Source organism: Sinohyriopsis cumingii, chromosome 17, assembly GCF_028554795.1.
Source record: "Sinohyriopsis cumingii isolate HCF-2022 chromosome 17, ASM2855479v2, whole genome shotgun sequence".
In the NCBI taxonomy this organism is placed as follows: Eukaryota; Metazoa; Mollusca; class Bivalvia; order Unionida; family Unionidae; genus Sinohyriopsis; species Sinohyriopsis cumingii.
In genome coordinates, this window is record NC_142977.1 from 90,914,775 (window position 1) to 90,930,760 (window position 15,986).

At 35.9% G+C, this 15,986-nt stretch overlaps 1 protein-coding gene across 1 annotated transcript; it reads left to right on the forward strand.

Annotated features, from left to right (window-relative positions):
* The first annotated feature begins 237 nt into the window (after window positions 1-237).
* Window positions 238-15,599, forward strand: LOC149779407 (uncharacterized). The gene is made up of 4 exons (XM_089938614.1): window positions 238-486; window positions 10,942-11,265; window positions 12,141-12,399; window positions 13,470-15,599. Exons 1-4 carry the CDS (start codon window positions 427-429, stop codon window positions 15,158-15,160), a joined length of 2,334 nt encoding a protein of 777 aa, XP_089794740.1. The 5' UTR covers window positions 238-426; the 3' UTR covers window positions 15,161-15,599.
* Window positions 15,600-15,986: the final 387 nt, after the last annotated feature.

A 15,986-nucleotide genomic window follows, 5' to 3' on the forward strand; every position in this document is an offset into this window, starting at 1 on the left:
ATAGTGCAATCAAGGCCATCGCGGAAATTTTTCGGGGGAGGGGGCATTTCTTGGTTTCCGAAAGGAAAGTGCTTTCTGATCGAAGCTCTGAACGAACGTTTTATAAGCTTCTTACAATCTTCTAATTATTGCTCTCTTTTGTTTCGTGTTTATTGTGCGTTTACGTTGTATACGACCTTGTTATTGCCCCGTCGGGGGCCCCACTCCAGTGATTTGATTGCCGATTGAGAATGATTGATTGAGATAAATAGTCTTTTATGTGTTCAGTTTGTCCATAAGGTAGTTAGTCTGGCAACTCGTTGATCATATCGGGCGACCTACTATACTGTATATACATGTATTTGAAAAGGAAAGAAAAAAACATCTGGAAAAGTACAGGCAACAGAATACAATTGAAATATATCAATAGAAAGAAAGTCAACAACAATGGATACCACATTACCCGTTGTGAAAGAAGAACCGCGGGTTTACACGGACGGAGAAGCTGTAAGTCTCTCTCTCTCTCTCTCTCTCTCGTAACAGAAGCTGGTCTAGGGATCAATATTAGACTGATATGAAGTAGATCATTGAATTAACCACTTGAATGAGTGAGAAAAGTTTGATTTTTTTAATTAATTGGCATAGCAATTGCATTGTGATGCAGCAAGGCCAGTCGCATTTTGATTATCCGTGTTTGTTTTTGTTTTTTTGGGTGGGTGGGTGTTGTGGTCCCTGATAGTAGTAGTTCATTTTTCTGTGTAACTAACATCGTCGAACTGAGACAAGCATGACTGTGAAAAGAACGAGTGGGTGCGTGCACCTAAATTTGGCTTACAGTGTGTGTGTGTGTGTGTGTGTATGTGTGTGTGTGTGCGTGTGGTTTACCGCCAGATCAGCATAATCTAGGCTATATAGTACCAAGTAACTTTAGGTATCTCTAAAAAGGCATACAAAAAATACAAAACGAAGATGAAGGCTAAAAGGTTCCTTACATACAAAGTCATATTTTTATACAGACCTTACTTTTTACAAAATCGAAGACTTCTCGGCTGAAACATTAGTAGATACCCATGATTCTTCGTTAGCCAAGGTTCCGATGTGATATCGGGACCGTGGCTAGCGATGATGCACCCCATTGACAAACGACTATATTAGTCGTCACTCACGACACGCAAGAGAGCGTGTGCATGCTCGCGGTAAATGGAATTAAGAACTGATTAAAACGGTATCTAAGCAATTAAAAGGAAATTCATATGTAGACCAGTACATGAGATGCTAGCCAAGTTTCCCATGTTAACCTATCTATAGATAGGTTTAAATATCGGAACCATAGCTAGTTAAGATGAGTCACCCCCACCCTCTTACATTGGAAAAAATCTGGTGGCAGACTTATTGTGCTCTTGGCCTTCCTTGTTTCCACCACCGTCGTCGTTTCCGTCGTTATTATCATCGAGTGAACTAATTATAACGTCATACGCAAGACTGTCGTTTTTCGTGGGGTGGGGTTGGTAAGGGGCGCCAAACTGCGACGGCCTTGGTAATACAGACGGCATTTTCCAGGCATTTTTGTCAACTCACTTACTACGTCGACCGCTCCGGTGGCCTAGTGGTTAGAGCCTCCGCCTTGGATGCAGGAGGCCGTGGTTTCAATCTCCGGCCGAGTCATGCCAAAGACTTGTAAAAATGGTACTAACAGCTGCCTCGCTTGGCGCTCAGCATTAAGAGGTTAGTGTTAGGACTGGTCGGCCTGGTGTCAGGATAATGTGACTGGGTGGGACATCATGCTACATGTCTGCGGCATGATACCCCATGTTAGACATCACTATAAACTGCCACACTGCAGACATTGTAGCAAAATGGCTGAATTGTTTAAAAGCTATGTTAAAAATCCAAATCACACACACACACACACACACACACACACACACACACTTATAGTTACTACGTCCCCTGCCAGGATTTGATCCAATATAGTTACATACTGCCTCCTTGCATGTGATTTCTTCAATTTTAGATGCGTCTTATGAGTCTTACTTAGAAAAATGTTATAAAACATGAAACTAGATTAAATAGGCTGAAACGTTGGTCTCATTGACTGAAACCCTTCTGCTCCTTCCATACACGCCCCCTCCCCCTCCCCTTGCTATGAGCCGGGTGTGGGTGGTCTAAAGTAATTAAAAATTTAGCGTGTCTGATTGAGATGGAAAAGGATATATATCATCAAGTATAATTCCTCCGTGTACACTCATTGGGTAAAGCGCGACAAAGATACAAAGAAAAATATTATGTTACAAATATCTATGAATAATTTCAGGTAAGAAATAAAATAGCCAAATTGTGTCTGTTAAAAATTAAGATGTAAGCGTGTGTCACAGCAAAACTTCTGACACACAAAGATACACCTATGGAATGGCTGACCCAAATTACTGACTGATTGCATCTAGTCTGCACTTACAATAATGCTAGCAATTAAATGTACAGTGACCTATTTTTCTATGTAATAGTAAAGAATAATAATAAATGGGGCAATGAAACTAGTTCACCATCACGTTTAACGCTAATAATAAGAGAAAATGAGAAAAAAAACATGTCAAGACCAGCATACTCAATGTTGTTGTTGTTGTAGGGTTTAACGCCATTTTTCAGCACACGATAGGCTATACATGGCGGCCAGTATTACTGGTGGAGGAAGAACCCGGGAAAACCACGGAAAGAACCACCGACCCTCGAGAAGCTACTGGCAAGCTTTCTCACATACCCACATTGGCCGAATCCGAGACTCGAACCTACGCAGCCAGCATACTCAAAGTTATTATTTCACAAATTAAAACTCCCCTCCCGCTGAACTAAACAAATAGGTAATTTAGTTCAGTGAAAATATGATTTGATTCAACGATTAGACACGAAAAGTCCCATCCAAGAGGTACATTGCGTTGAGTACTGAAATGTTACCATAGGACCAAAAAAGTCCTTAATTTTTACATACCAAATTGAACAGGAAATAAGAAACAATACATAAAAGGATTGAATATTTAATATTTCCTATAGGTAGGTGTCAACCACTCAGAGACATTTCATACACAGGCTTGCCAGAATGGTTTTAAAACAATAATAATAATAATAATAAAACACAACAACTGGTATTACTCTACAAATATGGATAGTAAATGGCTATCTTGTGCTGTGAAATCTGTTGAAGTGACTACAGTGAGTATACGAGGTGATCATATTATATACCATCGAAATACAGTCAAATAGTCTTTCGTTTAGCGATGTTGGGTAAAAATAGGGGTTATTTACGTTTTGAACATGAATCTGATATATCCGTGAATGCATGTGAATGGTCTATGAGCTGTTACCTTTCGGTAAGTAAACTCTATATATGCAACGGATGAACAAATCAGGTAGAAGCTGTGTTCGCAGCACCAAATGGCTGTTATGATTGTTTTATTTCCAATGTGAATTTGGAAATTCAAGTACATTTGCACGAACATTTATTGATAATGACTTAGTATTAGTTCGGCTGAAAAACAAGAAAATCAAATTAACAACACAAATTTATTGCAGAATTAGTGTTCGAGTTATCATAATGGGAACGTATGCATTTTAATACAGTGAATTGGTTGTTCATGGTCGATATTGATTCACTGTACATTAAGACAATACACTTTTACAGGGATATGAAGGGTGTCATATGACACTAACGAGTATCAAAAGATAACATATTTGCAGTTGAATAATAATGAACTTGTAATGATGGTCTGAATGACATACTAATTAGAGAATTACTTCCAGATAAAAATTATTTATAAGATTTTCAGAAAAGGTTTATAGATATTTATAAAAGAACAAAACCACCTGTATCAAAACAACTATGTAGACTGAGAAGCAGAGATAAGTACATTGGTATGTACAAAATATTTAAGCTTTACATACAGTTTTGTTTAAAACTGGAAAAGACTATATTGAACAGAAACCAAATGAGAGGAAAAAACATAAGAAAAGTCAAAATAAACAAATTAACGAAGGTTTTTCAAAATTGAAGAATAACAGTATGATTTAAAAAAACTGGAGACTTTAAGGAAAAGAACAGTTCAGATATGTCCAATTAATTTTTTTCTCAGAAATTTGCCACGAGAACACTTATTGATAATGACTTAGTATTAGTTCGGCTGAAAAACAAGAAAATCAAATTAACAACACAAATTTATTGCAGAATTAGTGTTCGAGTTATCATAATGGGAACGTATGCATTTTAATACAGTGAACTGGTTGTTCATGGTCGATATTGATTCACTGTACATTAAGACAATACACTTTTACAGGGATAGGAAGGGTGTCATATGACACTAACGAGTATCAAAAGATAACATATTTGCAGTTGAATAATAATGAACTTATAATGATGGTCTGAATGACATACTAATTAGAATTATGCGTGTTGTGGTCAACATTTTGTTTATTGAGGGCGGATGAAGATAAAAAACATGGTTAGTAAAAGAATATCAAATATAAAAAAATTCATAATTAGAAATGCACAAAATTTGCTTATTCAGTCACAAGGAAAATTATCAACAGATGAAGTTACTCTTTCATACAATGACGACATTTACGGCATTAAAAAAATATTTGCTCATTTTTTATATCTCTTTTACTTTATATTGTCAGAATCGTGCAGTATTTTTCAATATTTTTCATGCTGCACGACACGTATGTCTAAAAATAGTATAGAGTATTAGGAACTACTTTGTAAACAAACAAAAATATATCAGCTCATTTAATACACGCTTTGACGTTTGGTTTATTAGATCTACGCGTTTCTTTTTCACCGTGGAAATAGCACTAATATTTAAGTTCTAATAAATAAGCAACAGTATTAATAGTAAGACATCGTGTAATTCAACATGACTATGTCAATTTGTAATGTCATTATTGTTCAGGTTTAGGTTAATTGCTTGACCTACTTTAACAGCATTTTCCTATGTTTTTGTCTCAGTGTGTAAAGAAAAAGAAAAACGTTTGTCACCAGAATCTCTCAGAGATTTGTAGTTATCAAGTCAACTCTGTGCCTACGCCATCTCATGCAAGCTACCTAATTTGAAAACAAAAACATATACGTTACAGGCATACCGTGAGAGTCTATCAATTTTCTGTAGTCAAATTGTATGCTGCGATTTAGTTTATTTACTTAACTCTTTTCTAATTGCTTGTAATGACCATTAACACATGATGAAATTAAGTAACACCTTTAACGTGCAAACACTCTTAGAATGTGGTTTAATTTGCGTTGAATTGTGTGTGTGTGTGTGTGTGTGTGTGTGTTATTGATTAATTATACATGTTGGGGTTTCAAAAATCCATAAACTCTTATTAGATCAGTGGCCTTGGTTGTTGATTCCTAAGATTTTAGCATTGTAGTTTGTGATAAATACAGTGTTAGCGTTGCTCAGAATGATTTAATTTTCGAATTCTATTTAAAAGTTTCAAAATCAGTCATTTCTTCGTCGTCGCTGTATGCATAGCTGCCAACGCTCACGAGTTTGGCGTGAATTTCATGACTTTTTCAGCGATTCGCCGATTCAGGCCACATGCTAAAAAATCACGATTTCCCCAGTTCTCAATTATTTTAAATCTTTAATAAAATAACCGATTTCCTGTTAAGCACTAGTCGTGATATCGGCAGTTGCCGAACGGTCCAATACTAATGGTCGTGATATTAGTAGAACTATAGCGGAGTGATACAATTGGCCCGGTAGCAAGCATTTTAGCGTATTTTAATACGTACGTATAAGAGTAGTTTTACAAATGCTTTTGGGAGAAACTGGGGCCTAACCGGAATTTAGCTCTGCGCATGCGCAGCAAACACTGATTTGAATTATCATTCGGCACCGCATCTTGAAAATGTCTTTACCAGCAAGGGAAAAAAAATGTATCGCACAAAAAGTGAAGTTTAGTTTGGAATATACCAAAATTTGGCCGTGCATTCAAACATCAAACACCGATATACATTATGCTTTTTGCACGCAGTGTGCCACAAATTTTAGCATTGGGCATGGTGGTAGAGGGGATGTGAGGAAGCACATTGGTATCGAGGTAGGGAAAATTAAGAAGTCGCAGCAGATTTCAGCTCTCGACGGAAGACCTGCAAGCTACCAACGCTGAAGCATTGTTTGTGAGTTTCCTTGTTGAACACAATCTACCATTATCAGCTGGAAACGTGCTAAACATTTGTTCATACAGATATTCCCGGACTCGAAGATCGCTTCACGAATTCATGTCAAATTTAATTAATTTTTATCCCTATTTTCACTAATTGCGAGCCTGAAGGGTTGGCAGCTATGTGTATGTAGTATCTTCTATTTAACTTAAGCGAATTGGAGGGTTGCTGAAACCAACAGATTAGAACAGCTCTTATTTCATGTCCTTTCTCTAAATAGAAAATTACTTTTATCAGATATATCACAACACCAAACAGCCAGATCTATTCTCTGTATTGAAATGGATAGTTTATCATCTATGTTATAAGCTGGATTGTTAAAAAATATTTCTGTCTCAATTAGTAAGACTTGGTGGTAATATTCATTTTTATTTTACTGAAAAGGGTATAGTAAGTTGTATGACTCATTCATAAATATTGATTGAATATGTTTTTGTTTAATATATTGTATGATCGCAAGAATACTCATTTATTTTACCTGACACTGCACAACAAATATTTGATAGCTGTGAAAAGAACACCTGGGTACAAGAAATTTAAATAGCCATTAAGTTTGTATGCACAGTTTTCTTGTAAGTTTTTCTCGTAGCTCATCTCTTAATTTCGTACTTTCTGTGAAAAATGTCTGTATTTAGGGTACAATGGTCTCTGATGTTTCTGTTTTGTTCTTTTACTATAACACGCTGTTTGTTTGTTTTTTTAATTTTCGTCAATGATATGGTTTTAAATGACTAAAATAAATTCTTTGTTGATGACTTCATTATCACTGACAGCGTTTATCTAACTACGAAAGCAGTGTGTTCTTTCTCTCTCTCTCTCTCTCTCTCTCTGTGCGTCGCCCTGTCTGTCTCTCTCAACTCACACACACATGCATATATATATGCCATTGGCTTGCTCGTTGCAGGCTGTACTGTTGTATTTATGATTTTAACATTTTTGTTAGGCTTCCATTCGAACATTAGTCTTATCCATTTGTTCATAAGTACAAGTTCACTGTGACCAAGAAAGGGTACAGTAACGGTCGTATCGAATGTGTAGTCATTCGTCTTTGCACATGCCAGTGGTGATGGGATTCACCGAAGTACAGTAGTGCCGTTTTGATATTCACGTCAAAACCAAAAGGTCGAAAATTAATACAGAACGATATTTATGTTATAAATGTTTCTTTCATTCTTCAGCGTCCATGAATAATTATGAATCTTTTGTCTAATTATTCTTAATTTAATCGATATGGATTGTATCATAGGTTATGTATCACGCTAAGTATCCACTACATGCGTGTATTTTCACCCGCAGATGCTACACTGTTTATTCAAGCAGAAGTTTATGTGCTCTTAGGGAATGACTTAATGATATTGGAATAATTAGCCGTACATTTTAAAACCTATTCATGCTTGATGGTGGGCCAGATTGAAACCTCAGTGGCTGTTTCAAAAGCATGTTGTACACTACCCTTATAGCGAAGTTTAGTGTTACGCGATAAAATTGTACTTGTGACGCTTGTTTTTAGTTTCAATTGACATTTGTCTTCAGTTGAATGCTATGCTAATTATTATTATTTTTATTATTATTATTATTATATATATATATATATATATATATATATATATATATATATATATATATATATATATATATATATATATATATATATATATATATATATATATATGTATGTATGTATATACAAAAAGCATGCAAATGCTGAAGCATTTACCAGTACAAGTTTGACTTTCCGTATGTTTCCAGCATAAGGAACACTTTTTGTGCGGCAGAAATTCAGATATTTTAATAGATTGTGAATCAAGTGCAAATGTTATACAGCTTCTCATATATCCTTATTTGATTGAGGGCCCATTGACATCTTAATCAATTTCTTCAGAAGCAATCAAAATGCAGCTGTTCACGGAGATTTAAGTGTTCCATCATAAAAAAGTTAAAGATGTTGCTTGTTTTGCTCTGTAGTTTTTCATGCCTAATTAATTCCTGAAAACTAAGGTATTTTTTAGTATCGGGATCGAAGACATGATTTTTTCTTCCAGAACTTTGTATCGGCGTTGCAGTTGTTTCCTAGTGGTTGTTTTCTTTATCTCTCACCTTGTGTTTTATACAGGCTTTAACATTTCATCAGATTTAAAAAGAGAAACAGCTTTTACTCTGGACTAAATCATCAAGATACCTAAAAACAGCTTTTACTCTGGACTAAATTATCAAGATACCTTAAAACAGCTTTTACTCTGGACTAAATCATCAAGATACCTAAAACAGCGTTTACTTTGGACTAAATCATCAAGATACATTAAAATAGCTTTTACTCTGGACTAAAATCATCAAGATACCTAAAAACAGCTTTTACGCTGGACTAAATCATCAAGATACCTTAAAACAGCTTTTACTTTGGACTAAATCATCAAGATACCTAAAAACAGCTTTTACTCTGGACTAAATCATCAAGATACCTTAAAACAGCTTTTACTCTGGACTAAATCATCAAGATACCTAAAAACAGCTTTTACGCTGGACTAAATCATCAAGATACCTTAAAACAGATTTTACTCTGGACTAAATCATCAAGATACCTTAACGCAGATTTTAATCTGGACTAAATCATCAAGATACCTAAAAACAGCTACACGATCACCAGTCAGATAATAAAGAAGTCGTTGAGTGCAGCTAGTAAGTTTTTATCCTGATCATTTATTTAGGTCATCGTGAGGTGGAATGTTAAAATTGCTAAATCGTTTCAATTCATCGCTGTTGTTAGTTTGATTAAATTTATTTTCAATAGGTAATGGAATAATGCATTCTGACAGCAGTTTTCTTTTCTGGAAGGTACAAATAGAAATCTTAAACACACTGGACAGGCTCATGGACCAAATGTCAACGTTACATGTCAATATAATATACACCGCAATTTGCTGTTGCGATCCATATATCCCAGTTAAATTGATTCTGGCAGAATCTGATATTACATTGTACTCCGTAGTCAATAATCTGAACCGTCACTATCAAATTGCAAAGTGTAATTAACCTAAAAAATGTTTAGTTTTTGTACAAAAAATAATAAGTGTAATAGACTTTTATTTAATTAAATATATTATTAATTTGAGGGTATATGATAAGATGATATGTTTCGGTTTAGTTTTGTTTGTTTGCTTTTGTAAATTTAAAGTACATTATTCATAGTATGAAAACGCTCTATGCCTTTGGCACACTTTTAAAATATTTTGGTTGACAATGTTTACACATACTTATATAAAAACGTTTATGGCTATGCTTATACATTTCAATTTGTTTTTATTTCTTTGTTGTTGTTGTTTTCTTTTCCAGTTATATTCAAATCTTTGATGATTTCTTTCTCTAATCTGACCATTTTTTCTACTGTAATCTCATGATAATCTTGTTCATTTTACAGTCTTTATATTTTAACTATTTTCTACTTCATTTTCCTATTTGTATTATTTTACGACTAATCGTGTCTCCTTTACAAGTTGCAATGGGCACGATTGACTTCGTCAGCAGCATACGGAGTTGGTTGTATAATGTATATATGTATTTAATTTTAATTGTTTCTATATGTCATATGAAAGTTATGGAAAAGCTGTATGTTTAAATTCTATACTTGTACCCATCTTTAAAAGTCTATAGGATTTTACTTCGTCTATGTGGTGTAAAAATTATTCCTTTACCAATTACTGCCTTCTCACATGGGTTCGAGTCTCGGCCAATGTAGGTATATGAGAAATCTTGCCGGTAGATGGGACAGTTCTTCGCGGGGTTTTCCCGGGTTCTTCCTCCACAAGTTAAATTAGACGATATGTATAGCCTATGATGTACTGAGAAAAATCGCTAAACCCACAACAACAGCAATAATATATTTTACTTACTAGAAACTTGTTTACATTGTAGGCAACTTCATCACGTTTATCATATGTACTGTTTTATTATTTACTAGTGATGGTTTTGGATATACTTGTTGTGTTCTCCCTGGTTTTGTGATCAATATTACTTTGAAGGTCTTATTTATTTTTACTCCTCCATCCTGTAATAGACTATCTGTCCTGTGAACCTCTTGTCAGTAAACAATTGCAGCACCCAAAATGAATTACCTGGATTTTTTTAAATAGTATTTCCTGTGTAAAGGTAGGAAGGTAGTCTCTTTTTAAAAAAATGGGATTTTGATTGTTTTTACTGATTTTATATCAGGCGTTGCTAATGCGTCATTTTATTTGTATAATCCATACTTTGATGTATTTTCATTCTTGCTTGCTTTAGCTGGTGCCATGCTTATTGATCATTGTTACTGTATCTCTGAGTTTTTGCAATACGTCAAACCATTGTCTTGTTTCTTCTTGGGGGGGGGGTGTCGACACAAAACAGTTTTGGCAAGAAATGTCATATGTTGAATCTGTATTGGTTCTGTTGTATTAAGTGTCAGCCTTGCGCTTTTAAAACAAAAGTCAAATATATGTTAAACATCGTTGTTTCTGATAAACGAAACGCAATATTTTTTGGGTAAGAAGTTAAGAGACATGATTTCATCGTTGTTGATGACGCACTGTGAACGCAATCAGAGATCGAACGTCCATCGGTAAGTACGCTGAAAACAATATTAAGATGCAGTTTGAAAGTTACATTTTTCTTTATGGGTCTCGTGTGTGTGTGTGTGTGTGTGTGTGCGCGCGCGCGCGCAACAAATAGGTTGTTTATACTTCTTTCACATTTATATCGTGTCTTCTTTACAGGATGATGTTGCACCACGTGATGTAGCTTGGCTCAATCAGAACAGATTTCATAAATACCAAAACAACCCAGTTTCCCCTCAAATCAGACACCAATTCACACCCAACAATCGAAAAGAACAAGGCGTTGCCTCAACTACTCGCATCGGTATCACCAGGAATGATACAATATCTACCCCAAACATAGCAAATAGTCCAATCGGTCCGAGGATGGTTTGTTCCAGTAGGAGAGACATAGTCGAAAACTGGCTGTCCTCATACGTGCACCCTGACTCGTCCTCCACAGATCCCGATCATATTGATGGCGACTCTGAGCACTACTTTCAGGTGAGTTAAATGTTGTGGTCGTATCCTATTTTGGTTTATTTGTTTTCAACGTTTCAAGCGATTCAGACTATAAGATTCCGTTTTCAATACAGGTTACCCACCCCCACCCCTTACCCGCTGAAGCTTTGAAATAACAACAGTTCGATGATTATACAAGGTTAGTGAAGCAAATATGTTATTACCATAAATTAGAAACTTACATTCAAAATTAATGATTCAAAACAGACTTAAGCTTTGTGAAAATATTAAACTTTGTCCACATTATCAACGTTAGGTAATCAATTTTGTATTGATGATTCCCGGCCAGATGAATATTGTAATTTTTCATACATTACTTAATGTCTGGCAGGTTTACAAGAAAGTTGTAACATAAATAAAATGGATGCATACTATGTTGATTAAACGTGCGACCTGTTGATGATGCTATTTTTTCAAAATATCCGAAGTCAGATCTCTAATTAGTCGGGCATAGCATATGTAATTGAAACAAATATTTCCTAAAAATTGATAGCTTTGATGATGTTGATCTGGGGAAAACATTTTATACCTATGTATGCACGCCAGCTGGAATTTTTGAAAAGTATTTTACGTGCATAACACACACACACACACACACACACACACACACACACACACACTTTCGTTCGAGTTCTAGCACCTATATTTTACAGTCTGCAAAGAACATAAACCGTCAGCTGCCGGTGCAAAATGCGCTGACAAATGATATTATATGTCATTTATTCTACTTTTGACTCTTAACAAACTGCATAGACTCAGATCCTCCGACGTATGAAGCGACAGCAGACTTGGGTCAATGCAGTTTGTAGCTGGAGCCGACTTAATGAGTATGTTCAAATATTGTTGTTTTTTTCCAGACGCCTATTGATATTCCAGCTGTAGTTTCCGAGTTCAAAGCCACGCTGGAGAATTATGGAATATCTCAGAGATTTGCCGCCAGATACATCATGGAAGAGACCAGTCAGGGGAACCTTAGCTTCCTGCTGGACAAGGGACGCACGAAAAAGTGGGGTGAGCTGAGTCACAGGGGCCGGCTCCCTTATATCCGTATGAAGGAATGGCTGGACAATAAGGATCTACAAATGGCCACAATGGAAATGCTGAAGGGTGTTAAAGGTACTGGTTTCAGTATTTATGTATTATTGGTTTGTTATGCCATTCAAAAAGGACTATCAATGACTTTATTATTTCAAAATGCCATTTTAAACATTCTGATGGCGTGGAACTTACCATCCTAATTGCTCCATGATTTAAGTTTTAGAGCGGCATAGTCAAGAAAATATTGTACAGAAAATCTCTGAGGTAATTTCACAAAGAATATTGACGGATTGAAAACAGTATTACTGTGGGAAAGTATAGTACTCAGCGCAGTTTCATATGATTTATAAATAATAAGATGATAGGAAACTCGAAAATAAGAATAGTACATGTAATAATGGTCAAACTTTGTTTTATCTTCCATGTGAGGTACATCAACTTTTAGGTCATAAAACTGTAATAATGGTCAAACTTTGTTTTATCTTCCATGTGAGGTACATCAACTTTTAGGTAATAAAACTGTAATAATGGTCAAACTTTGTTTTATCTTCCATGTGAGGTACATCAACTTTTAGGTAATAAAACTGTAATAATGGTCAAACTTTGTTTTATCTTCCATGTGAGGTACGTCAACTTTTAGGTCATAAAACTGACAGTCTCGGGAAAGAAATCTCCGTTTCAGAAACACTATATGGTCTAAATCAAGTCTCCAGGATATATTATATTTTATTTGCAAAACAGTAAGACTTATGCGATGTGTACAAGTCTCCAGGATATATTATATTTATTTGCAAAACAGTAAGATTTATGCGATGTGTACAGGTCTCAAGAAGAAAGAAAGAATATAGTAGGAAGGAAATTAATTTTCTTGCTGCAACCCAAGTCAGATTTTATGCTTCTCTTTGTTTATTAAAAGTTTAAGCGGTTAAAAATATACAACCACACCCCCAATTAAATAAATGTGCCCTCCCTTTTATACCAGTTTCAATAGATATAAGACCCGTCAGGTCAATTTGCCGTTTTGGGGATCCAGTTATGTTGGGTTCACACTTATGAACACACAGTTCTTGAAGTATTCCACATAATGCTTGTTTGATGAACCTTTCATTGATTTCTGTATCATTCTTGTTTTTTGTTTACTTTTTCAGCGATCAAGAAGTCGGGGCAAAAAGAAGCCTGCAACAAGCGGGAGAAGTTTTCGCTTTTCCAGCTGTCTGTGTTGTGCCGTCTGTTTGAGGAGAACTCTAACCCATCCATGGGAACAAGAATGGCCATTAGTGAAAAACTCAACATTCATATTGAGCGTATTAACGTCTGGTTCCAGAACCAGAGGGCTAGAGGTTTTCCCGCCAAGAAAATTCTGGAACAATCGTTTGGAGGACTGCTGAATAAGGATTCCAAGAAGCAAAATCAAATGCAACCAAATACAAACTTTGGGCTCCATTTTCAACCCGGTACCGTTCCTTTTCAGGGATCTACTTTGCTGACATTTTCATCAGATCATGCTAAAGAGAGTCTTCCAATCTCAGACCTAGAATTAAACGCCATCTGTGGACAACCATCTTTGACACGATCCAGTATATTTGGCACACCAGTTACTCATTCTAAATCGTTTGACGTACCAGGACTATCGATGGCAGGTAATAGTGTTCCTGCAGACCCACTAAATACTCCATTTTCTTCAAATCAAAGCTTATTCACAAAGACTGCGAGTAGCAGAGTTAAAGCCGAATATAATACAATTCCAAATTCACAGAATATTTCTGCATGTCATTCCCCTATGCTGGAGATATTCACGAAATATCTCAACAAATACGGTGAAACAAGATCACCACTGAGCTCTTCTGTTCAAAACAATAATAGGGACAGTTTATTCCAGTCTAACAGTAGGTCTGGAAATGTTAAAAGAAGTTTAGAAATGCCTAACACATCAGAGGAACATAAGAAACCAAGAGTCAATGTCCCGTTCTTTCGGGGCAAAGGATCACACACCGTAATCTTTTCCAGACATAGACCAGTAAATGATTCGTTCGCGGGACAACAAGAATTGGAAGATACGACTCTGGCGCCAGCTTTAACTAGAGACAATCAGGGACTTCTGGCTTATATGCAGATGAGTCACAGCTCTATGATGAATGGGACAGTTACTGACATCCCAGTTTCAGAAACAGTTATGAGCCCTGGAATATGTAGCATAACCAAATCAGAAAAAACAAACGCGACTCATCGTAAGCTTCCAGAGAGTCAGTTACTAGATATCAGTGCGCACGCTATGCACATGAAAGGAGTCGTGTCACCACAGGGTCACTTACCAGAGACATTGGGAGTGACAAGTGATACACTGACAACGTTTAGTGAACAGAATCACATGTTATCGGGTCAGACTCATTTTGGTTTAATAGCCAGTGATGCTTTCGGTATTCCCGCGGTATCTGCCGAGGAAAAACTCTCAACATTTCCTTGTAGTCAAGCACATAGTAGCAATGTGCCTTCAGATTTCACTCTGAATAGTCAAACTGGAACTCATCCAACTCGTTCGTTTAGACAAACATTTACCAAAACAACGACAGCAGCAAACCAGAGTTACGCGTGTCAGAAGGCTACTAGTCTCTTCACAGTGAGCCAAAGTCCAGCGACACAGACCTCTGTAACTCAGCTTCAGTTGTCTCAATCCAATAAGAGTCAAATGTCTGATAAGGCTGTACCACTGTCTCATCCATTTGAAGATTTATTTCACCAAGACTCGCCTCTACATGTCATCAAACTATTGTGCACTCAGATATTGGGGAACCAGTCGTCTGCTGAAATTAAGGAGTTAGAGATACCAGATCTCGATTAGTTGTGCGTAAACGCATGTCAGCGTTTTAGATTGATCACCAGTATATAATTTTGGTTTAATATAACTACTTTATGGAATGAAAGAAATAACTAATACGATGAAAATCAGTGATACAGCTATATTTTAAACGAAGCCTAAATATTGTATTTACCAATAATCTGTACAATAGTATCAGTATCTTTTTTCTGTATATATTATGCTATATGCTCTTGGAGTTCGTGATTTGTGATATCTTCTGAAGCTCTTCAACATTTTGTTTCCTAAATGTGCTGGAAGTTTTATTATCAGAGATTTGAAATAACGTTTCATGAATGGAACTGCATTTTTTGTCTCTTTCTTTTGCCACTTTATCATTATTGAACTGTTCAAAGTGTCACGTTGTTCAAAATGTGAATTAATTTCTCGAAAAAGGATGAACAATTAAACCATTTTTGCCATTTTTACATCTTAACTTTTTTTTAAATACTTGATATGTGAGTGAAAAACTATGTTTACCTTCGGACACAAATGTTAAAATGTTATTGTAAAGTGTAAATATGAAAGCTATAAGTGAAACGTTTCGAACGTTGCATTTTACGACTTTTAACCAAGAGAACCTACGTGTGATAAGTAGACTACCACCTCATGAAAACTGACACTACCTATCAAACTTTCATTGTATTCACACACACACACACACACACACACACACACAGTTGCTATATCTTTATGAATAGGCTCGTGTATCAGTTATAACTTCGTGGAAATGCAGATTCCTTGAAAGGAGTCGATGGTCAAAATACGGTTTATTATAAGTGTTTGGCGGAACACGAAGTGTCTCTGGTCC

Excerpts from the sequence above, each read along its gene's own strand:
- LOC149779407 (XM_089938614.1), top strand. The coding sequence starts at position 427 with ATGGATACCACATTACCCGTTGTGAAAGAAGAACCGCGGGTTTACACG. Across the intron at positions 11,266-12,140 it reads ACTCTGAGCACTACTTTCAG|ACGCCTATTGATATTCCAGC; the intron begins GTGAGTTAAATG and ends GTTTTTTTCCAG. Across the intron at positions 12,400-13,469 it reads AATGCTGAAGGGTGTTAAAG|CGATCAAGAAGTCGGGGCAA; the intron begins GTACTGGTTTCA and ends TTACTTTTTCAG.